A 25,316-nucleotide genomic window follows, 5' to 3' on the forward strand; every position below is an offset into this window, starting at 1 on the left:
ATACTAATTATCAATGTTGATTTAATACTTTTATATATATATATAAATATATTTATATATGTGTGTGTTTTCTGTATGTGTCTCTCTGTTTATATATATTTTATATATAAAAACTGGTCAGTCTGTTAAACTGGATGTATTTTTTTTGTTTTTAATAAAGTGTTCCCTGCCTTTGTCATATTATTATTTTTTTTATTCCTCTACCACAGGATAGCTACAGCTCTCAGGGTATTTCTCAGCCCCCAACCCCAGGCAACCTGCCAGTCCCTTCCCCAATGTCCCCAAGCTCTGCTAGCATCTCCTCATTTCATGGAGATGAAAGTGATAGCATTAGCAGCCCAGGCTGGCCAAAGACTCCATCAAGCCCTGTAAGTGGCTCTGTTGTTGTTTTTGTTTTGTTTTGGTTTTGTTTATTTTTTGTAATTAATTATATTTTAATGCTTGCTTGTTTGTTTTGTAAATTCCTTTTCTTCATTATTTATTCACTAAACAGTTTCCTTTCTTTATAACACTGGGTACAAATTCTGCTCTCGGAGACATGACTGTAAGTTCCACTGCCTGGCTTCAGTGGGGCCTGAGCATGCTTATCCAAGGGCAAAATTTGTCCAAACAGTACTTTGAAACAAGAAAGAGTAAAATTGTGTGCATCATGCAATTGTGCTGTCTGGTAATACAGCAGTTGTTGTGGAGAAAACATCCTTTCTGTAGTGCATCAGCTTCCAAGCATGCTGACTGTGTTGTTAAGGACAGTTTCATTTCTGTTCCTGGGCCCAAACTCCTTCACACAACTGACTTCACTCTGGTTGCTGCACTTGTCTTTGCTTAGGATTATTTAAGGGGGGGGGGGGGGAAGAAATTTTTCTTCCCTGTTGAAACTAATATCCGTCAAAGTTTAAATTGTAGATCCAGTGCCACAAAAAAGCTGCCATATATCTTTTTCAAACATTCTTGAATTCAGTGTTTGGAAATACAATCATTAGATTATCAGGGCACAGTATAAATGAAAATTGTTTCTGATTTGCTTCATTCAGCTATTTTGACATTACCCAGATTGTGGGTAGAAAAAAACCTGATGCATGTATGTGTTTAGAAAACTATTTTTTAAATCAATAATGTTTAGTCTTTCTCATACAGATTGTAACAAAAACCTGAGAGAGATGTGTGGAGCTGAAAATTATTTTCATCGTATTCATATCTATATATAGACACATAGAAAATCTCTATAAGCTGATAAAGGACGCAAATGTCCATTTGGTCATTTTTTATTTATGTTTCTGAATTTAAAAAAATAGGTGTTGTTCCTCTTCTCTTTCCTTTTTACCAAAAGTAGTAATGATCATAATTTCTCTGTAGCAAAAGACTGAAATCTATTACTGTGAGGAATGTTGGGTTTTTGCAATGTTAATGTGCACTTAAATTAGCAACAGTTCTTTGATTACAATTTTCACAAAGTGGTACATTGAATGTGTGTCAGGGCAAACAGAGAAAGGGCAATTGGAGGGAAAAAGATCTACCCATCCAAAAACCAAAGATCTAGTGAGTCCCTTGAGCAAAGGGGCAGCATGGCATGAAATGCACCACCTTAATATTTTAATGTTTATTTGGCAGTGACTTTGAGTCTCAGAAGGCAGCTGGTGTTACTTGTTCCCACAAAGTCTCATTTTTTTCTTAACAGCATTTCTGAAAGCATGGTACCAAAAACTCTGTTCGTTTTCTTTGTAGTAACTTTCTGAATATTGCTTGTTTGGGTGGTTTTCTGGAGGAGAGGAAGAGATTTCTTGTACAGACTGTCCAGGAAATCAAGTTCTTCCTCTACAAAGCTACCAAATGATAATACATTCCTGAGCTCATTGCATGAACTGCCTAGAGTCATCATAAACATACATGGAGGTTTTCCTATGTAAATATGCCAAAGTTACAGCATTGGAAAAAATAGAAGGAAGGAGTTTGTGCTTTCACTTTTTTCTGAACACCCTTCTGTCCAAATGCTGCTGCACCATTAGCTTCAGTTAGCTTCTTGGTACACAAATATGGATAAACACAGTGCTTTGGAAAGAGAGAAAAATAAGTGCTATAAATTAGCTGATCCCTTTTTACCTGTGAAGGCCAGTGTACTGAATAACTTAATTGACTTCAACAGCAGCCTGACATAGACTGGAACAATTGATTGCAGGTGTTTCGTTACACCTGGAAACAGCCTGAATTTGTTCATTAAATCCCAAAGCTACTCCATGTGCTACAACATCTTCATTCCAATAGAGAGTAAAAGCAAGGGTGAATGCACTTCACAGTATCCCTGTGATCCTACTAAGTGGGTCCTCTTTCAGCAGTTTTAGATGGAAGCAAGGCAGGAGAAAATGTGGAGAAGGAATTGTTGAATGTTATGTTTTGAGGACTCTTCAGGTACATGGGTAAAAGGACTCTTCTGCTATGCTAATTTTGCATGTAGTGTGCATCCCTGGCATGGCCAGGTGGCTTTAAAATTTTTTAAGAGATACTTTCAGTGTGAGTGTAAAACTATGCAGGGGTGCTGCAACATGAATAAAAACAGTAGGTTGTGAAAACCCCATAAAATCCCGTTCACTGTCCATAGGTACCCATGATCATGACAATGAATACACCCATGGAGCAGCTGTGAGGGGTCTGCAGAGTCCTTCAGGAAGAAATCTTGATAAAGGGTTGTGCCCTGCAAAAGCCTCTGCCAGAGGTTGGACTTGAGCAGATTTTGCTGCCTGTGTATGCATAATCTGTTCTGTAGTAAAACAGGTCTATGTAATAAGTGTAATATTGACAAATTCTTTACTGAAGTGAACGGTAGGTAGTTCTGTACATATAGATGCTTAAAGAGCATCAGAAAAAACTACCCACTGCCTTAATGTGAAAAGAGCTCCTACAGAAATTTGTGTCACTCTGAAGGATTCTGCAGACTCACCATACAAGGGTCTGCATATAATACAGTTTTAATAAGCAATAGGTGTATTGAAAACAAAGTATAGGGTTCAACAGATTTACTGTGGGAATTGGCTTTGGTACCCATGTACTCTGGTGGGTTTTTCTAAATCACCCATTTAAACATGGCCAGTCTCACCATGTAGAAGAGTGCTGGGGATTGAGGACAGAGCAGGATACAACTAAATTGGGAGAGGAATGTGTGCCACAGGCTTCCACCAGCATTCTTTTATCATCAAAATTATCAACAAATGTAACAGAATAACAGCTCACAATCTGAATTCTTCCAGCATTGCCTGGCATGCATTCACCTTAGTTAAAAATCTGCTAATGGGATTGTTCTGTGATAAACCTTTATTTTTGGAGGGATAACCTATAGGCAAATTTAGGTTTGCAGCTGAACATGCCCATGTGGAACTCAAGTTTGTTGGTGTGTATGCTAGCTTGCACACATCTGTCATTTTTATATGTTTACATTTATAAAAATGGAGAAGAAAAAGATCTTTACTCCTGAGGTATAACACTCTTCCCTCCAGCGCATTCTTCTAAAGTTAACATTTCATTTTAGAAGAAAATTGCACCCATTTTACAAAGCATGACAACCTGAAAGCTCACACAGTAAGAAACACTTCTTACCTTCTGTAAGCTGTGAAAAGTTTTCAGATTATACTGTCATTTCAGAGCCTGCTGCCACACTGCTGAAAAGCAGTATCATTTGAAATGTATAGTAGAAGAACCAAGAATGAAAAATTCTTAACTGGTTTCTATTCTGCTCTGAATCTGATTTGAAAAAGAGAACCTTGCCATATAAAAATGAAAATGTAAAACTGGTATATCTGAACATTTTCAATCAACTACCATAAAAGTGAAATAGAAACTATTTTGTTGCCTCATATGTTAGAATATAAACAGATACAAAATTTGCTGGGTAAAAGCTGAAATTTCCCACCTCCGTTTTTATTAGAGTTCTGTGGCATCATAAGTGTCAGATGAAAATTAATGCTGATGAGCAATAGAGTAACCTTGTTCTTACTGTAGTTGGTAGTGGAGTAGCTCCAGTTTATTCAGCTGTTCCAGCCTGTGTGATCATACATCTCTTCTCACTACAAATTAGCAACACGACTTGCCTACTTCCCTCTTTTCACTCCACAAAAAAAATCTCTGACAAAGTATATGTGTTTAAAAGAGTTGAACTCATTTTTTAAACAACCAGATACACTGCAGGTGATGCCTTAGTAAACTGGTTGCCATTACAGGATCAGTTTGTGCTTTCATTGCATGATCTGCAGGACTCATGTCAAAGTACTTTGCTCCAGCCACTTAGTATTAGTAAAGCAAATTCAGCCTTGACTCTGACTTCACTACGAGTTGTAACCCAACTGAATCTGGTTGAAGTAAACTCAGGAGTGAACCTTATTTCTAAGTCAAAAGGGAGTAATACCTGTCTGTAGGAAGGATTACTGCAAAGAGATTACAGTATCAGGAAGCAAAGCAGAAAACCTTACAGGAGGCTATTTATTTAATTAAAATTAATATAAATTCACTGGAAAGAACAGCAATGGCTCATGGAACTGCTGGATCACCCCCCTTGGCTTCACATCCCTATTCTTCTGGCTCTCCTCCAGCATTGCCAAGTTTCAGCTAATGGCTGGAGGGAGATAGAGAGATACATATTTTCCAAGCTGACATGGAAGATGACTGGTGACAATGCTTTTAAAATCATTGGCAGTTGTGTGCTACCCCACTGCATTTTTCGTGGTGTTGAGTGCCAGTCCTCACCAGCACAGTGTGGGGACCTGGACAAAGTGGGTGGTTCTGTATCATCCATGGGGAACAGCTAGGGTCTTCTATATAGTTCTTCAGCTAGAAGTAAGTTCCTGTTTACTTTGGAATGGTGCTGTCTCCTTTTCAAAGTAAGGAAATGGCAAAGGAGGGAAGGAGTGATTGACTAGATGAGTGTAAAGAAGTGTCTACTGCAATCAACAACAAAGTTTAGGTTTTTACTATACAGACATAAAGGATATGTTTCCCTTCATATATTTGGCTCCTTTCCCAAAGCTTTATATCAACCCTTTTCTCTTGTTTTTAATTCTGAACCACTCCTGTCTTCCACTGCTGAGGAAATCACTTCACCACCTGCAAGCAGGAGGGTGTCCCTGCAGTAGCAGCAGCCCCTCTCTGCTGTCAGTGAGAGGCAGCTCGGATAGGGTGTAGTCCATCCACACATGGCACAGAGCCCAGCTCTCAGGGTTACACTGCACAGAAAAGATAATAGTAAGAAGTTACAGCTTGTGTAGCAGCCTCAGTGCTTTCTGCCGTCTCCGCATAGAGAAGAAAAGGGCATCAAGATAACATAAGCTTTCATTAGCTGTAAAGCCCAAATAGCAGCAGGAAAACAGGTTCACTCCTGCGTTTCTTCCACATAAGAAAGCATTCTGCCCTTTCCACCTCTTCCACTTTTCCTGGTGGTGGTTCAGCTCTGATTGCTGTGCATCCCTGCTTTTTCCCAGGTCCAAATGCACATTATCTTTGCAAGGTAGGACATGTGAGGTGGCCTCTTCTGTCCTTTTTCAAGGGAGGACAGCAGTAGCTACTCATAAACCTTGCTGACTCAGGCAGCTAATTGGCAGTTCACAAAGAGTATTGCCACCAATCTTCTTTTACTGTAGGCACTGTTGCTCAACTTGCTTTTTGACCAGCAGTGGTGTGAAGCAGCAGTAAAGCATAACCATTTGTGACTCTTTAAAGAGAGTAGTAGTTCTTTAGTGTACTAGTTTGCCATGGTTCATGCTTTAGGCTACTTTTGTGCAATTCCTGTTCTGGAGGAACACTTTCAGGTTTTCTAGCCCCTTCTGGTGGGCAAAGAGGAGAAGGTTGATTTGGTTTGGTTTTAGGATTATGTAACCTTGTGTGGGACAAACTTGTTTTTCATTTTACCCAAATTAGTGCTTACAAAGCACTTTGAGATAAGTGGATGAGAAACACTATGCGAGACCTACCTCTTATTAAAATGACATGAGGCAACATCAGAAACTTGCCTTCTGGGATCCAAAGTTCATATCAGTAAAAGAAATATGAAAATGGGGAGTTTGGGCCCTATATTTAAAAAGCTGAATTTTCCGTATATGGATAGAATGTACTGTTTGTGCCTGAACTAGTAGCCTTCATTCCTGGCTGTTGTGTGATAGCTTTAGTTTGTTTGACATCTTCTCTTTTTTAATGTTGTGAGTTTCTTACTTTCTTCTCCCTCCCCCTCCCACCCTTCCCCCAACTCTTTTTTTTCTTCTTGTGATTTAGAAATCAAGTTCCTCCACCACAACTGGAGAGAAGATCACTAAGGTCTATGAATTAGGGAACGAGCCGGAGCGCAAGATGTGGGTAGATCGGTACCTCACGTTCATGGAGGAAAGGGGCACGCCTGTGGCCAGTCTGCCAGCTGTGGGCAAGAAGCCCCTGGACCTGTTCAGGCTCTACGTCTGTGTCAAGGAGATTGGAGGTTTAGCACAGGTGAGAAGTGCTTGAAAGTGACCCTTCTGTAAAGGGGTTACGCATTATTTTTTTCCAGAGTATTTCCTGCTGGTTACAGCATTACATTTTCAGCCCTGACAACATTGTTGAAGAAAATAGTTTCAGCCTTTAATATTCGTCTGGAGTTCATTTTGGGCTGCATAATTGCCCTAAAACACTACAGCTTGAATCAAAATTGGCTATTGCTATAGACAGATGAAATTGTTCAGGGGAATCCAGTATTCCACTAAGAGAAGAAAAGAGGAAACGAAGATTGGATCAAAATTACGAGTAAGAAACATATGACAGAGCTGAAAGGAAAAGGAGATTTTTAAATCCATCCATCCTTCCCAGATAGGGATACTCCCTATAGGACAAATAATTCATCTCTCCAGAGAAGTGGCAGAGGTACTCTTGAAACACAGCCCTTTGACCCAAACCTTTCATCTCTGTCTCTGTACAGTAGTACATGGACTGTGCTTTCCCTATGTTTGGAAGATGCTTACAGGATATTTTGGGTTGCCTTGCAAACATAGTGATTACAAGGAAAAAGTGAATTACTTAATTGAGATGAAGGAAAATGAAAGCAGGACAGGCTGAGAATAAAAAAGTCAGATTGGAGAGAGAAGCTTTGGTTTGTGTTCTCATCAGTTAACTGGTAGTTTTGCAAAGGGGTGTTTAGAAATTACTTGTGAGTTCTGCAAGATGGACCACCACAGAGCAAAACTAAGAGTTTCATTGTGTAGCACCATCAAAAAGGGAACAAAGGAGAAAATGGTCAGTATTTTCAGCTTTAAATTTGTTATTGAAGGTGTCTGTCCTTGCCATGTGCTTTTACAAAGCATCCGTTGCATCTAAGGAATCACTCTGGCTAGGTGCTAGAAGATTCTATGAAGCGCTGAGACCCGTAATTTCTGTGGTTTTAAGAACATTTTTTAATGTTCAGTGCTTTCCAATATGAGGTCTTAAACATAGGTATGTAGATAAATATGTGTATGCAATATTTAATGTAATGTAGATAATATTTAAGTAGGTGGATGTTTACCAAAATTACAAAATCTGAACTCAAAAATATGGCAAACAAACTAGGTGCTCAGGGAGCACATTTTAATTATCTATGTTGTTAGTTCAAGAAAGAAATGTCCCACATCAATTAGTACCATTTTCAATGCTATTTAGAATAGTACACATCACCACGTAGGATTTGACTCCTGAATTAAATCATTGGCCCCTCAAGTCCACAGGTTCTAGCTATTCCTTTTATTAAAGGAAAGGCAGAGAAGCCAAATATACTTCACCTTGCCAGTTGTTACATGATGTATATGGGTAAGAGATGGTAACCTGGCATTTTTAGTGATCATCTTATGCCCCCCAGCATCATAAAAATTTGATTACTTTTAGCTCAGAAAGTTTATTACAGGTAAATTGTATCACGCAGCTGCTCTGCCTCATACAGTGTGATTGTGCCCATAGTATGACTCTTACAAAAAATAAGCAAAATGGGGGGCAGGTGGGATTTTCTAGACAGTAATGCATGTTTGCTTATTATGGAAATTTATTTTATTCTGGAACACTCCGTGTGGATTTGCAGTGGCAGACATTACATGTTGCTAAAGAATAGATGCTGTTCACTGAGACTGATTTTTGAGTTAACGTGTGCTTCGGTACTGGTAAAAATTGACAGTGAAGATAAAGGCTCCTGGATTTGCTGGTGTGCCCACATGGATGATCAACGTGTTTAGCTGTTTGGGGCTACTGAGAGGTCCAGAGCTTTGCTTATGGAGGTTTATTTAAATGTATCTGTGTGATGCTCTACTAAAAAACTTTTGCTTCAGTGACTGCACTCGACATCTCATTATTCTGCCCAGAGAGTGACAGGGAGTGGAGCTGTACAGCAGCAGTGCATATTCTTTGTCTCAATAGTTGCAACTGATGGGGTCCCAACATGAACAGGCCAGCTGTTGGCAGTCTTCTTTTAAATGCCAATATACTGGGCATTTAGGCATGAATGTTTCTGTTTGCATTATGCAATGTGTTCATTATGCACCACTTAAGTGCACCACTGTAGGCACAAAGGGCTGTTGTAACTGGATTTCAAGCCTCAACAGGGGCAGTTATGAAAATCTGGTCTCCTCTAAGTCCTGGGTTCTTGCAGGATGTACCAGAGAAATAAAAACACTTCACATAGCCATGCCAACCTGTTTGCTATTAACGCTGTCCCCAGAAGATCTTTGCTGACTGGCAGCAGTTACGGTGTAATTAAACACTGAGAGAAACATAAGAAATGTTGCCTTTGCTGGCACGTAGGCTTCAGAACAGTATGGCTAATGATAACCTTTGTAGCTATACGAGTTAAGTTGGAGTCATTAAAATCTTGGATCTCACAGCAAATAGCAGTCAACATGGGGTGCAAGAAACAGGATTCTTCCCCAACAAAAGCCGAGATGCTCAGAGATTATTTCAGTGCTGCATCCCCTCCTTGGATCATACCTCGTGATTGCACAAGTGGTTGAATGAGCTCCAGGGCATCAGGTATTACAGAAAAAAACTGGCTGCTATGAGTAGGACAGCTGAGTGAGCCAGTGGCATCGTCCAGGATGACAAATGAACGTCATTGTTATTACAGTGTTTGAGGAACTCATGAACAGAGTCTTTCAGTATTCTCAGCCTTGCACTGCAAACAAGACTTGCAGCAGAGTTGTGCAGTCAGCACTGTAATACAGAGTATTGCTGAACTAGCCCAGTGTGTTTGAAGTCTGCCTTAATTAATTAAGGGGCCTTGCGTCACTGTCTCTCATCTAGCCAGAGGATCATTGATCTGTCCCTGCAAGACACCCTGAAGTGAAGGGACTTGAACCAGGAATTAAAGGCGGAACTGTCTGACAGCTGGTGGCTATTCGGGAGAAAAATTTCTTTTTCCTATCAATGCTCAAACACTTAAATTGCCGAATAATGCTGTTATTGCTTTCCAAAGTAGTTTTTAGAAGCTGCTTTTTAATTAGAATGGGGTGGGGGTGGGCGGGTATGTGAGAGAGGCAGAATGAGCATGCGTATGCCCAGAGATGGATTGCTAGCACAGGCCTAGCAGAGTGCAAGGCATTTAAAAGATGCACCATGCAGAAGACTCTCCACAAGCAAAGCTTTTTATGTAGCTATCAGCAGGTTCCTTAATGGTTTTATAACTGTAAATGCTGTCTGTGCATTACTGTGTGTGGGAGTAATGGGCATAAGTTAAAGAGGAAAATAAAAAAAAGCAAACCAAGACATTAAGTGCTGGGGTTCTTTTTGGCCCCCCCCCTTTTTTTTTTTTTTTTGTCTCATGAACAAAACACTTTGCTGCCAACCAATGATTCTGCCATTTATTTTGCTAGGTTAATAAAAACAAGAAGTGGCGTGAGCTGGCAACCACCTTGAACGTTGGCACTTCGAGCAGCGCAGCCAGCTCCCTGAAAAAACAATACATTCAGTACCTGTTTGCCTTCGAGTGCAAGATTGAGCGAGGGGAGGAGCCCCCTCCAGAAGTGTTCAGCACTGGAGACACTAAGAAACAACCTAAGATTCAGCCGCCATCTCCTGGTAAGTCAAAAAAACTGCAGCCTCTTACACAACCCTTTTTTGAATGCAAAAGATAGTAGGTTGCAGTTTATATATTTAGAAGCATGTCTTGCTACCACTGGACAAACGGCAAGGATAGATGTGTTGTAGGCGTCTTGTTTTCAAACTTGGAGTTAGCTCCTCAGCCAAGTCCCATTGAAGTCTGGGGGCCACCCGCAGTCACATGGCCAGTTTGTCATTGCCCACTCCTAACATACAGACAGGTGTGCCAGCATACCCTTGGTATTCAGAGTCTTGTTGGCACAGTAAAAAGAACAGTGTTCTGTGCAGATGTGCTTGTGCTGCAAGATCAGATGGTGGTACTTGGACTTTCCTTGCTATGACTGAAGCTGCATTTTCAACACAACTATTGGTCAGTGAAGCTTCAGTTGGAGTCAGGATGGCAGATGCTGGACTGATCAGTGGGTCTTAGGTGGTTGCTCTCATACAGCTCGTGTTGAATGTGTGAGAGTGTGGTGCATCCCCACTGCCAGACCTCGTGGTTTGGAGGCAGGCTCTCTGTTCTTTTGTTTCTAATCCTGTATGTCAGATCAGTTGTTAGCATCACTGTCTTTATCTTCTCGTCTGAGAAACTGGAACTGGAAATGCTTGATTTTTGGCTGTTCTTTTTGCACATACAGTGAGGTGTTTGAAACTATGCCATTTTCTTTCTGAATTAATTCAGCTTAAGATTCTCAAGGTCTCAAAGACTCTCAAAGTCATGAGCACTGTTGAAGGCAGGAAAATTCTTCAGTCACAACATTCTAAGTACATTGGAAAAAGTGTAGTAATATTAGTTCTGGATTACCCACAGAATAGAAAACATTTCCTTTGATTTGCTGGCTATTGGGCTTTTCTGACCAACAAAATAATTTTGATAATACCAGTAATTTCACAATTACTCTCAGGCAGGCCACCTTCTTCTATTGCTAAGAGAATATAATTCCTGGAATGTTTACAGCAGTTTCCTGCATTTCCAGGCAGTTTACAGGCTGCATGGCTTTAGTTTGAGAATTCCTATTGTGGATACCAAAAATTGCAAGGGTGTTAACCCTTGTTAACGCCTGCAGTTGTTAGGTACCTCAGTAGTGCTTATTTAATAGAGAAGATAACTAGGTTACTTAGCAAGGCAAGTTTAGAAGATGGGGCACTAGAATTAAAGTCTGTATTCTAAATGCTTATCTGTATGAAATGGGCATAGAGTGTCTTGAATGTGCACCACTGCAAAAAATACATGATGTTGGATGTATCTGTCACCTCCTGAGAAGGCTGGTAAAGGGACATGAAACTATTAGACTTGTTAAGGAGAGTGAAGAGTAAATTAATCTGTTTCTAAAACTAATGGCAGTACTAAAAGTGAAAGAGTATTTTGTTTACTTCTTTCCTCTTTACCCCTCTCCTTCCAACACTACTCTCAGTATTTGGTTCAAGGATGATCACTGTAAATTGGCTGTATTTTGAGATGAAGAATCACTATTTAAATACATAAATCTGAAACAAAGGAATAGAAATGTCAGACTTAGCACTTTTAGAGGGTCCTTTTGCATCATGAGACTACAGATGAAAATGGCAAAGTCCACATTTAAATGTATCATAACATTCAATCAAGCTGTCTATGAGGAGAACTGAAACTATTTTCCTACAATAAAAACACAGCAGGACATAGAGACTGGAAGAGGGGGAAGCAAGCAAAGATCTCAAGGTTTGTTTTGTTGGTGAGAACAGAGCTCGTGTCACTGAATGGGCTGCACTTCTGTACGGAGAAAGGCTTTCCCAGTGTGTATCAGCTTTAGTGCATGAAATCCCGCTGAGGTATAGATGCTGCAGAGAGCACAAGCCTGTTGTCTTTAATAGTCAGCTTTTTTTTCTTTTTCCACTTTCCCTAGTATATACCAACATTAACCTATTAACTGCACAAAAGAAGTAGAGTTGACAACATACGTTAGATAATCTGTTCATCTTTGGCATTCAGAGGGAACAGGAGCCCGATAAAACAAGCAATAGCCTCCAAAGGTTCTTGCTTTAACCATTAGCCTCTGTTGTGCTCTCACGTCAGCGTAGGCAGAGCCACTCTGAAGCCAAATCCATTTTCAGAGAACTAGTTACAGTATTAAGGCTGAAGTTAATTCTCATAAAAAACCAGGAGGACTTGTCTTAGAGGGGAGGGTGTTGTATGTTGTCCACTTCTAACCAGCTGATGCTATGAAATCAAGGTCATGAGAGCTTAAAACTCAGCTCATCTTCATAAAACTTTTAAAACTAACTTGCTCATAAAAATATGTAGGGAATATATATAAGAATGTCTAGGGATTGCCAGCCTTCTTGTTACAGAGAAAAATTCAGTTCCTATGTAGATGTAGTGCCCAGGTAAATGTTATGCAAGGTGGGAAGCAGAGTGACATGCAGTTCAAGAGCAAATCACTTACTGCAGATGTCCCACATCCAAGGGGTAATTACATGATTGTCTCATAGATGACCTGTAGAATGCAACCAGTGAGGGAAAGCTAGGAGAGACAGTGCAACAGCCACAGTGAGGAGATTCCCACAGAAGAACCTGGCCAGGGAAAGGATGTGATGTCTTAAATCTAGGGGACTGCAGGGCAGTGTTCTGGGTCCAAGTGTTAGTCCATTTGCTTGTAGCAGTGCATCATACCACTGTCAGACCCACTTGTGTTCTTTCATAAAACTCCCAGGGAGAAGTGAGGGCCTGAAGGTGTTGTAGTGTGGCTTGCAGTGCTCTGAGGCTGTGCAAGTTTGAGACACAGCTGTGGTAGGTAGGCTGAGGTGTTTGTTGCACAGCTTGAGTCTGTCTGGGTCAGGTAATGCTGTGAGCAGTGAAGACCAGCAGCAGATGCCTAACGTCAGACTAGCTATGAGAGGACCCTTGTTGGCCTTGTGTCCTGGTTGTTGGGTCCATGCCATGGTCCTTGCCAACCGTTGACTGCAATTTTGTTGCACAGGAAATTTTAAGTCTTCATAAGCATCCTTTTAGGTTTCCAGTGCTTTCCAGAAGTGGGTGCAAAGACAAAATGCTCTTCTTGTCCTGAGTGTTTCCTAGTTTTGACCAAAATATGAACAAATTATGTGGCGAGCTCTAAACTGAAATTAATTCTGGGGGCCATTATGCTAAGCACTGGTGGGTGCTGGAGAACATATTTCAAAAGAGCATCAGCATGAAAGAGGTTTTTTTCATTACTGTACTCAGGCATTGTAAATTCTTAGCTGCAGTATGTGATTATGTGTGCATGGCTCTCAAAATTACAGACTGAGCATTTATCCTGTACTGAATGAACAGGATGGCCACAGTGGTACAGCCCAGGATGCTCCTGAGTAACACTCAGCAGCTGGCCCTGATGTCAACAGAGATTTCAAGACAGCAAACCTGGAAAACTGTGTGCCTGTGCTGGAAGGCAGGAGCTTGCCAAGAGTGTTCCCTGCGTTTCCTTGGCAGCAGAGAAACAAGCCTTGGGGAGGGGGATGGCGGGGGGGACTCGACACGACGGAGCCATTCAGTGAGTGTAACCAAACCCATCCGTCTCTGCCGCGGGTGCCTGGCTGAAGTGCTATTATTAGCAGGCAGGTGATGTCATGTGGTGAGGCCAGCCAGGGAATCCCCACAGAAGATGGATGGGCGAGGGGTTGGGAGGGGTGGATGGGAGGACAGACAGAAGTGCTCCCATGCTTGCACCCACGCCCGCCTGGGGGGCCCTGCCACAGCCAGCAGCCCCCAGCCCAGCCTCACTGGGGCACTGGATTTGTGCTGTGTAAATTATCTTCCCAGCGTGGCAGCTGGCTGTTCACTCTGAAGTATGGGAATGTACTTAACCTTCAGTAACCTTTCCATTGTTTACTTTAGAGTATACATTTGTAGCTTCTGGCAAAAGGTAGGGATATCCTAGAGAGCATGTCAGGCCTCATATTAATGGAGTTTCAAGAGGTTTCATTCTTCCTTCCTTTTTTTTTTTTTTTAAAGGTAAAAAATTCCTGGCAAAAGAAACATTTTAATTATTTTTTTTTAACTGTGTATTTCTGTTCTGGTAAATATCAGGTCTTTCCTACAAGCCATGCCAGCCTTGCAAGGCAAAAGCCATGCCAGTGCTATAATTCTGTGCTGCCCAGAAACACGCATGGCATTGACTGAGCTGTGGAAGGGTTTGTAGGACCTCAGCTTCTCATTGACAAAGATGTTCATTTTATTTCATTTTGGATGTATTTTCTATTGTTAAAAGCATATTCTTACACAGCTGTTAAGAAAGACGAGTGTTGCTTAGATGTGAATGTGAGATGAAGAATTCAGTAGCTGTGTACACACAGGTTTTTTTCCTGGACATCCCCAAGTCAGCTGCAGGATCATTTAAGCAAAGATTACCTCTTTTAAAAGAATATAATTGTTTGACTTCCTTCTTAGTTCTCTGTTTTAATACTGAAGCTTATGAAGCACTTTAAAAGGATACGGGTTCTATTTCAGGGTGTCCACAATCAAAATTAAACATCTATCATAGATTAAAAATTTCAGAGAGATGCTTAGCAAATGTAAAATTTAAGGTGAAACACAGAAAAGAAATACAGAACTTTCTTACAGAGAAGAGGGTTGTTTTCATACTCCTGAACTAGAAAACATTGTTAATAGCAATGTGTGTAAAATGTATGTGTGAGAGAACATAAATAGTTTGCATTTAATGTGTGTGCATGCAGGCAGCCGAGTGCATGTTATATCCAAAAAACTGTTTGAAGTATATTGCTTTGATGCAAAGTGAAGTGTTTTCAAAAGTTAGGAAATGCCAAAAGTGATATATAATCTTTGTAACCTTAATTAAGTTTCCTTGCACATAGACAGTTCAATACACTCTTCATTACGCAGTCACATCGAAATTTTTTCTCTGAAATGTCTGTGTCATTCAGTGCATGGAATAAACAGTGCTCAGTGACTGAGGAGCTATTCAATATTTTGCTTTATCCTCACTTTTCAGTACACAGCCCTTGTGCCACAGTTTTCAACCAGATTCAAACAGAGTTAGAAATTTACTCCTTACTTTTTCTTCTCTTCACTACAACTATATTTGAGGGCTTTAAAAAGCCTTTGCAATACCCATTTGAGAAGGAGAACAGCATGAGTACCATTCTACAGAAGATGAACTGGGATACCAGAAAATTTACAACATGAGTATCCACTAATTCTGGGTACCAGTTTTCCAAGTTTTTCCTTGTATAGCCCTTTATATGATCTCATCTGTTGCCCTGCATGTTCTGCACAGCTGGAAAATAGCATCTCTAAACAGACTCAGAAAAGGAACATGCATCTAAGAACCTCTTGTGCAAAATTTATTGTCACTCACATGCCCAGCATTGGACTCTTCCCAGTATTGAACTCTTCCCAACATTGAAGTCTTTGTCTCTTTACCCAGCTGCTTACAGTTCTTTCCCTGTACTTCAGCTCTCATTAGGTTCATTTTTGGGGCTTTCTTGGTGTTGCTTGTTGCGTAGTACCCCATCCATGCAGCTTCAGACTCCTCAAAGTCTAATTTGATCTCAGCAGCATTTTTATCTCCTTTCCTGGTTCTCAGTCCCCTTATAATTCTGCTCCTTTTCTGCTGATGGTCAGAAATCCTATTACCCTGCCTTTGCTTACCAGCCTCCAGTTGTAGAGAGCAGAGTGTAGGGTGGCTTCCAGGCTATAGGTTCTCATGCTCAGCTCTGCATTCAAGACTGCCCAGATTAACTTAGGAGCTGAATTACAGTGAGTCCTGCTCACCCCCAGCCTGAAATAAATACAGATAGGATCTTCAGAGAACCAAGCAGTGAATGTAAAGCAAGCTAATAATCTCTACATCTAAACAGGTATTTTTCACAAATTTATTTGACAAAATCAGAGTTAGCTCTGGAACAGCAAGAGTGCTTTCCCTGTTACAGGCACGTCCCCAACATTACCACCAAATCTCTTCTCCAAACAATGAAGGGACCACCGGTGCTGTGTGTGGAAAAGGTGACCAAATATATCCTTGGCTTGCAGAACTCACAGAAAAATATTTCTCTTTTGGGGACAAAAGAGGCAGGCCATGTATTTTTGAAGGCATATTCTTAGAAAAAGCTGTCTAGTTACAGCTGAAAATTTCCGAAACAAAATTAGCTGGAGGGGAGCATCCATCAGGATGACTTCCTGGTGGTTGGCTGAAGCTTTGCAAAGGTACTGAAAATTACATCCTATGAGAGAAAGTTGAGTTTCTTAAAAAATTGTACCTGCACTACCAACAGTAACCATTAAGAGTACATACCTTATTCTTCCTCAAGTAATGTGCTATCTGCACAGCTATCGATGCTTTTACTAAAACAGAGATGAACTCTTCAGCAGCCTGTGAGTTTATGACATAGAAATAATTGGTTTTATGGTTGCTGTTTGATCATATCCACACCTGGGGTCTTCTTGGTAACTAATGACTTAATCCAGAAATTTAAAAACTTGCAGTCCCTAATTCTGTAGAAGTGTAGAGGACGAGGGGTAATGGTTTTAAGCTGAAAGAAGAGAGATTTAGCTTAGAGATCAGGCTGAAATTCTTTAGTGTGAGGGTGGTGAGACACTGGAAAAGGCTGCCCAGAGATGTTGTGGGGGCTCCATCCCTGGAGGTGTTCAAGGGCAGGCTGGATGGGGCTCTGAGCAACCTGTTCTAGTGGAAGGTGTCCCTGTCCATGCAGGGGAGTTGGAACTTGATGATCTTTTAAGATCCCTTCCAACTCAAAAACTTCTGTGATTCTGTGTCCCTGACCCAGTAGGGGTCAAGAGATAAGTGTATTAACAAAGCGGTACCAGAAATTTTGCACTTCTCATGACACCATTTGCCTTCCATTTTTGTTCAGCTGTTTATAACCAGTCATTTAGTAAGAGGCAGGGGAAAAATAACCAACCATATAATCACCACTGACCAGATAGACGTTAGACTTGTAGCTTCTCAGGTGGATGTCTTCTTTTTGCTTTTAAACCTTTTCTTACCTGAGAAGGTTCTATAAAACAGTGTTAATCATAATAAAGATTCTATATTAATGCAGCCCATTAATACAGAAAAAATATTTTACCAGGTTTCTTTAGGTTTACTTTAGATCTTTAGATAGGAATTTTAATTTCTTGTTCAGGTAGGATAGGGAAGAACTTAATTGCTGTTTAATAGCCCACCATAAGAGAAATATGCAGGGTTAGGCAATATCATATTTTACACTAAGTACATGGGTAGAATAAGGTATTTACTTACATGGTTCTAATATAACAAAATGGTATGGGACAATGTGTGGCTTAACTCAGAAATGTTTTCAGGCTTCTTAAAAGTAATCTAGAATTGTGTTTAAAACTCAAAGGCAGGAGAATGATCCTGGCTCACTCAGGGGTCATATATACAAAGGGCTCATTTTATGTGAACATGATGATCTTTTTATTATCATATGGATTTGTTTTATTATAGCTTTCATTCATCTGTAGCTTTAGTTGCTGCAAATGTTGTTACTGTAATAATGCAATCAGAGAGCTTTTCTTAAACTTTCTTTGACCCTCATTACTGTATGAGCATAATCTAAACATGGCTCAGAAAGCTGAAGACAAGAACAATGTGGTCTACACAATGTGGATTTTACATATGCACTTGCTACTGAGACTGATTTCCAGATAGTGGAACATGTGTTATAGATATAAATTAAACACATATAAAAAAAATGTTCTTCAGATAAAAACAAGCTCTGCCTGTCAAGATGATGAGTGTTCTAGGATTCTAAGTCAATTATAAACTACTCTTTCTTGCACATTCAGAAGAAAAGCCCATACTGCTTGTTCCAATTTCCTCTCTAACAGTAATTTATAAAGTTTTGTTAATTGGTCGTTGAATGCAGATAGGCACTTTAAAATGCTTACATGACAGTTCATAAAAAAGGAGGACCTCTCAAACCAAAGCCATGTCTTTCTAAATCAGAAATCTACTGTCAGATCTGTGGGGTGGGGGATGTTTCTCCTCAGGAGGCATAGGAAAATAGTAACTTCAATGTTTACTTCTAAGAGTGATCTGAATGCATTTTATAGTTAGCTTCTATGATGTACTCATTTAATGCCCTTAGTACTGCTCAGTCTCATCAGACCAGAACATTACACACCTTTCAACACTCGTTGTCCTATCAGGAATGTAGCTCTTTACCATGATTAAGAAGGAGAGTAGTGCAGGTGCTCTATTGCTTTCTGAGATCCCAACAGAGAAGTTGTTGCAGATTAAATAGATGCTTTGCAGGATTGACCTGGTCATGTTACATACACTCTACAATGGTCAACAGTTCTACTTTTATGATTTTATTAGGAGTATTAGCTACAGCCTCCTGTTCAAATTCTGCTTTCACTAATCGCTTTGTTGTTATCCCAGATTGCCTTTTGCATTTCTTAAATACAGCATTTTGCCATGATGTCTCAAAGGTGGCATAAGGTTGCAGTGGGCCACTAGCCATTTGCCATGTTTCACCATGGAAATACCTGCCTTTTAGTGGTAAATGAAATGATGAGTTTATATTAATACAGCAGTTTAAATTTGTGAGGAAAAGCTTCTGGCTGAAATTTGCCTTCTAAATGTATGTGTTGTGATAGTGATTATATAAAGAAACTGTGCCAAAGAACAACCTTCACTTACTCTGTTGTAAACTATAGGCAATTAACTTTGTATCTCTGACCTCCTATGTAAATGATCCTTCATCTAGATCATTTCTATTCATGTTGCTTCAGGCAGCAGATTAAATTCATGGTTCTGAGAAAGATTATGGCTATTACTGCACAGCATATCCTGATCTCAGAGGATTTTAGGGAAGTTAGGAAGGACTGAGATGCATGGCATAAGCAAGTTTCTGGGGGAAAGAACCAGTTTCTTTCCTTGATGATAATTATTTCCACAGGAATTTGGCTGCTACCTTATAATATTTCCTTTTTCTTTCATTTCCCAGCTAATTCTGGTTCCTTGCAAGGCCCACAGACTCCACAGTCTACTGGTAGTAATTCCATGACAGAAGTGCCAGGCGATTTGAAGCCCCCAACACCAGCATCAACACCTCATGGACAGATGACACCTATGCAGGGTGGCAGGTATGAAAAAGACTCGGCTTAACTTCTTGTTCTGCAGTAATTTAAGCCAGTCTTTCCCAACAGTTCAGGCACTCATTCTGTGGTGAACCACTCAGAGCCTTGAAAATGGCAGAAAATTACTTCCTTTTGGAGAGGAGAGAGGGAAAGGGAAGAAGGAGTAGGATCTGCATTAGCTTTCTGAACACCAGAGAAGGATCAGAAAAGCATCAGTGCAAAGGGGGACATGTGAATATGTGAAGAGTGGGGAGGAAGGTGGAACCCAGCAGCACCAACATAGAACCACAGCCTTCCTTTCCTTGCATACCCTGTCCTCCTCTGGTATACAGATCCAGGCATCCATCCTCAGGAAGGAGGAATTCAAACTAATGGATTATAGAGAAAAATTGGTGGGGTGAGCAGGGAACAGGAAAACAAAGGAGCTTATTTCCAGTCACTTCCAAGCATTATAAAAGTATGGATCCGGAGTGCTTTTCTAATAAATACAGTGGGGTAAAAATCTGTGGTTTTAAGGTGTTACTTAAATTCAAATTATGAAAAGTGTATAGATTAACAGTGGTTAAGTGAGATAGCAGAGGATTCAACTGGATGGACCAAGAGATCCCTTTCAGTTCTTTGTCCTGTAATCACACACCAGCTTAATGTGAAGTGAAGCCTTCTCAGCATTCATTAAGGGTTGTTATCCCACAGAAGTCCAGCAAAAATGGTTCTTGTTGACTTCAGCAGAAACATTCTGAACTATGTGCAGAGTCACTTCAAACTAAACATACCTTTTTTTCATCATCTGTGATACTGAAGAAAAAAGGCCAAGAACCTTTTCTAATAACATGTAATTCAGATTGAGGTTTCTTCCCCTAGGTAAAAAAAATTTCCTTTGCATTAAGAGTATATTTGATCATTATCAGGAAAACTCCATTTTTCAAGCCAAATATTTAAGGTCTTGAGAATAAAGCTGGCTGCAACCATGAAGGTTAGTGCCTCTTCCTAACAGTAAATGGTATTTAGAAGGTAAATCAAGTGCTGCCATTTAGTCTTTCCTCTAGTAGGAGAGCAATGGGAGCTTGGTAAATTTGGAAGGTAATAAATATGAAACTGATAAAAAGTGATACTGTTTCGACACAGCATATAATTAACCTGTGGAATTCAGTGCCTTGGGGTAGTGAGGACAACAGCTTATTGACATTTCAGAAGGGTTTAAGGCTTTTATATGAATAATAGGAACATGCACAGTCGTATTGGATTAAAAACCCTGATCATCAAGGTAAGTAGCCAGATGGGGAAAAAAAAAGTGTAGATTTCTTTGATGATTGTTCATTATGAAAGGTTTTTGCATCTTCCTCAGACGTGTCCTGCACTGCCACAGCATCATGGGCAAAGTGTAGTATAGTCCAGTCTGCTTTCAGAATTCTTATCAGCACGATTATGTTAATGCCTCCTTTCTCATCTGCTAGAAACAGCGCAGTTAGTGTGCACGATCCCTTTTCTGACGTGAGTGACTCAGCATTCCCGAAGCGAAACTCCATGACGCCAAATGCACCATACCAGCAGGGAATAAACATGCCAGACATGATGGGAAGGATGCCATATGAGCCAAATAAAGATCCTTTCGGTGGAATGAGAAAAGGTATTTTCTTTGTGGGAGCTTAAATGTTCTTTCCTACATCCATGTACTCAAGACTCTCTGTTGGTCAGAATGAGCCTTTTTGATTTGCTGATTTTGCCATTGGTAAAATGGTATCCTTGAAGCAAGAGGAGAGGTGCAGTGCAATTGTGTTGCATTCTGGTCTTGTCATATTTTCCCCTCTCAGAGTCACACTGTTTATTTTAGACTTAACAGAGTCCTAAAAATGCTTGTAGAAATACCTTTCAGGAAATGGCATAAATTCAGATGGTTAGATTTTCTGCAATGCCGTTGAAGGTCGTTAGCTACTCTTCGAATCAGATGCTGGGCTTCAGTGCTAGAATGTGAAGTGGTGAAGGAATATGCCTGGTAGTAGGGCTGACCTGAGAATTCACTGTGCAGAACTGAACAAGTTTCCTAATGCTCTCTGTCTCAGTCTACATATTTTTCAGAATAGGAAAGATAATTTTTTTCTCACTTGGACAGTCCCTGCCAAAAAGTGATAAACACAGTCAAAGTTTGTATATTTTTAGAAAGCAAAAATCAAAATTAATGTCAAACTTGACTTTTGTCCTTTTGAGCAGTTAACCTACAGATGGTTTTGTGGATATTTGTAAAATGTGCTTAAAAATTAATGTCTTGCATGGCTTGTATATAGGAAAGTGGGAGGAAAGAACAAAAGCAGGGCTCACAGTGGCTGCGAAGAGAAGAGCAGATGGAGGTGATGAAATTAAGAAAGTGGAAACTGAAAGGGAGCAAAAGGGAGAAATAGGAAAAAGAGGTCCAGAAATCAGGGGAAAAAAGATACGTGATGAAGTGTAGAAATGCTTTAAAAGAGATAATCTGATGTGACTTTTAAAAAGCTTTCTCTTTAAATTCCTCTGTTTCGACCATGGACACAGTTGGAGGAAGGGAAAACCCTCTCTGCGTTAGATTCACTTTAGGTTTTATACCCATGTGAGATTAAGTGAGTTTATTGCACTTCACCGTATTTTTCACATTTATCCTGCTGAAACAGAAATGTCTCTGTTCAGTATTTACTGTGAGGGGCTAATGGATGGATTTATCTTCCTCCACTTACTTGAGGATTTGTATCCAGTCATAGTGGCAAATGTGCCTTTTCTTGGACCTGTAGAATGTGCCCATCCTGCTTGAGAAGTTACATTAGGATACAGATCCCCTCCCTAACAAATTGGTGGCATGCATGTGTGTATGAGGGCTTTATGGGAAAAAGAAGAGCCTGATTTTGACAGGTTTGTAATGCAAATTATGAGATGTTCTTTCATCTGGTTTGGAAGGTTTATGCTTGTGTTCATTTTTAGCATTGTTTAAGAGTGAGTTCGTCTTCAGCTATGAAGAAGGCCTGGTGCCTGAGGAGCTCAGTTCCATAGGATGAGATTGCTTGCTTGCAGCTCCTTAACATTATAACTGTCATCTTGGTAGTGGTGCTGCTTCATGGGTTTTTATCAGACCCTGGAGAGCTTGTCAGACACCAGCTAATTCTCCTTGGCAGTGCTAAGGATCTGAACATTATTTTAAAATACATCATTTAATAGAAAGATGTCTTTAAACACCCAGACTAATATATTTAATTTCCCTTACTGTTGCAGTGCCTGGAAGCAATGAGCCTTTCATGGCTCCTGGACAAATGCCTAACAGTGGAATACAAGATATGTATAACCAGAGTCCATCTGGAGCAATGTCCAACATGAGCATGAGCCAGCGACAGCAGTTCTCTTACGGAAGTGGCTACGACAGGAGGTGAGTCAATCTTAAGGAAAAAGCAAAGGCCGTTAGTGAAAATGATCCTCTCTCTCCCCTTCTCATTTTCCCAGTGCACCTTGCAGAGAACGTTGCAGCCTGCCTTTCCTATAGCATCTTACTAAATGACTGGGATTCAAACCATTGGTAATGACTGGAGTCTAGGTGTTCATGGAAATTAATAAGGAGGAACTGTCACACCTCAGTCTGCACCAGATCCGCACATGGGTGTGTTTGACAGCTGCCTTCAACTGGTAGCTGGGCTGGGCTGTGATGGCATAAAGTAGCACTTGAGTTAGTTTTCTGGCTATGTTTTCACTTAAATAGTTGTTGATGGACTTTTTATGAAAAACAAAATGCACAGCCTAAATATGTCTGATTTGTGGTCTGTTAGCCTTTGGAAAGTCTGGAGTCTGTTGTCTGAGCTGCAGGGACACCAATCTTGCATTGTGACCATCAGGACCCTCATAAGTTTGTCTTTCAGAGAAGTACACAAAATAAATTTGGAAAAGCTTCAGGGGAAAAAAAAACTAAATCAGTAAAATCATTGATGTCTAAGCATTGGCATAGCAAGCAGAATGGTTTGGGAATGTTTGGTTTATGTTAAGTGTTATGGTAGGTTTTGCAGCTCTGGCTGTATTCCTGCTTTCAGTTTTGTTAGGCTGTGTACATTAGCTTTGCTTTTGTTTCCTGGTAGTGGCTGATGTGGTGCAGTGTGGGTCTTCTGAGTGTAACGTTGGAATAGTTTTCAGTCAGTAGTTTGAAGCAGTAGATGTGTAGAGTAACACAAGTGTAATAATGTTGTTCAACAGGCCACATTTCTTGGGGAGACAGGCCGAGTAAGGGTTCCGTGGAAGGTGATAAGTCAAGAGAATGTTTTCTTTGAAGGGGTGTGGTTTGTTTGGTTCACTTTGTTGGCAATTTTGGAGAGTAAGCGCTTTTTACGGAATGAGGTTTCCTTTGTCATTTTTTAGGTCGGATCATGGGCTGGGTCCTGAAGGCAGTATGGGACCACCTGGTCAAAGCAACATGGTGCCTTCAAACAGTGACCCAAGCATGTACTCTCCTAATCAATACCCTGGCCAGCAAAGGTGAACACTGATTTCTCTGTTTATAATATCTGCAATAACCAGGTAGTGAGTGCTAGCAGCCTCTGGGAGAGCACTGAGACAGAATATGTGACCTCTTGGTGTGTTAATTCTGTTTTGTCTGTTCTTATTTAGGCTTTTACAGTTGGTTCAGTTTCTTGGGAGGGGATGGAGGCTTGAGTGAGTCAGTAGACTTCCTATAGCCTTAGAGTCAGCAGTGTTAAAAAGGAGTTTGCATCCCACCTCGTGTATCTTCCTGCCAACATGGAATTGAACATATTTTATAGGCACAAGTTCTCCCCAGCAGCTTTAAATGACACCAGTTCTGAAGCTTCCACAACTTCACCTGGCTTGTGGTTATCCTATGGCTAGCAACTGAGGGCTTAGGAAGTGTTCCCTTATGTGTAACATACATAAACCTCTGCTCCGTTTTGTTCTATTGCATGTACCATCTTGGACATCTGTAGACCATTCCCATCAGTTACATTGTTCTTTTAACTGGCAGTAGGCAATTTGTTTCCATCCACCTCATAATTTTAGAAGATACTGAACAGCTGTTGCTTTCACTCCAGTCAGCTCTCAAAAACTGTGAATTTTGTATGCTTTTGGAAATATAAGGTCCCATTAGTTCTTTTAGTATGTCAGGCTCTCCAGATCTCTGTTTCTCTGACTCTCCCTGATATATTACTTCCGTAACTATAATAGAATTGTAGATAAGGTCTCACTGGTAGTGTGCAGAGAGGAATTACGACATACTGGTCTGCAATACAGTGCTATTTGTAATACTTTCCAAGTACTTCATTTCAGCAACCTAAATTTCATTCAGATGTTCTAAAAATATTTCAATTGCACTATAGTGCTCCACAGAGGTTTTGAAGGCCACAGGTAAGTTTCCAAGTGCAACACAACTCTACCTCTTATATGTATGCTTCACTCTGTAGCTTGAATTAAACACTACAGGAACATTAGCAGAATTATGACTGCTGTTTTTACTCAATAAGATGTATTTAGACATTACATACTGTAATTAAATGTGCACTGTCTTTCATCATAAGACTAAAATAATTAGTAGTTAATAATTAGCAGTTAACTATTGATTGTATTCTTAAATAATCCAGAAAGTAGCTTGCTTGGAGACTGACTCATTAAAACACAAGAAGTTTGACTTGCAAACTTTGAGCTGTACAAGAGATACTTTTCAACCTAAGACAGGTTCCCAGTGGCTGCAGCCGCCTTTCTTACCTCTTAACTGACCATACCTTGTTTGCATTCCTGACTGCTACCTGCAAATCTCTCTGTTGCCTCTTCACTGCTTCTCCTTTCTTCTATCTGCTTTATTTCCTTCCTTCCACTACCAGCTCCAGCAGAGCTTACTACATAAGGCTTGGGACCAGACCACACTCTTCACCTTGTTTCCATATGGCAAATATCTTCAAGGGGCAAGATCTTCAGAGTCCTTTGCTATTCCCAGTGGCCTCAAAATTCCAGCAGCTCTAAGTGTTGATTTTAATGCTTCGTTTTAGGCATGAGCCTTATGGGCAGCAGTATCCAGGACAAGGACCTCCCTCAGGACAGCCACCATATGGAGGACATCAGCCTGGAATGTATCCACAGCAGCAGGTAGGAGAGAGGGGAAACCAGTTGTATTCATAGCATTTGTTTAATAAATGTCACCCCAAAATTCTGTATACATTCAAAAATTTGT

General features: G+C 40.4%; 1 protein-coding gene across 6 annotated transcripts in view; it reads left to right on the plus strand.

Moving 5' to 3' along the window:
• LOC127383389 (sorting nexin-9-like) overlaps positions 1-25,316 on the plus strand; it is a 625,662-nt gene that overhangs the window by 297,513 nt on the left and 302,833 nt on the right. For 3 of the 6 annotated variants that reach the window (XM_051616250.1, XM_051616253.1, XM_051616252.1), the window contains 7 exons: positions 210-368; positions 6,247-6,456; positions 9,828-10,032; positions 19,006-19,144; positions 20,593-20,765; positions 22,373-22,523; positions 25,135-25,231. The exons of 1 other annotated variant lie outside the window; for it this stretch is intronic. In XM_051616250.1, coding sequence (XP_051472210.1) covers positions 210-368; positions 6,247-6,456; positions 9,828-10,032; positions 19,006-19,144; positions 20,593-20,765; positions 22,373-22,523; positions 25,135-25,231 — 1,134 coding nt within the window. The remainder of the gene's footprint in view (positions 1-209; positions 369-6,246; positions 6,457-9,827; positions 10,033-19,005; positions 19,145-20,592; positions 20,766-22,372; positions 22,524-25,134; positions 25,232-25,316) is intronic. 2 more of the 6 variants (XM_051616254.1, XM_051616255.1) reach the window with 1 other exon arrangement.

This window comes from Apus apus, chromosome 3, assembly GCF_020740795.1.
Source record: "Apus apus isolate bApuApu2 chromosome 3, bApuApu2.pri.cur, whole genome shotgun sequence".
Lineage (NCBI taxonomy): Eukaryota > Metazoa > Chordata > Aves > Apodiformes > Apodidae > Apus > Apus apus.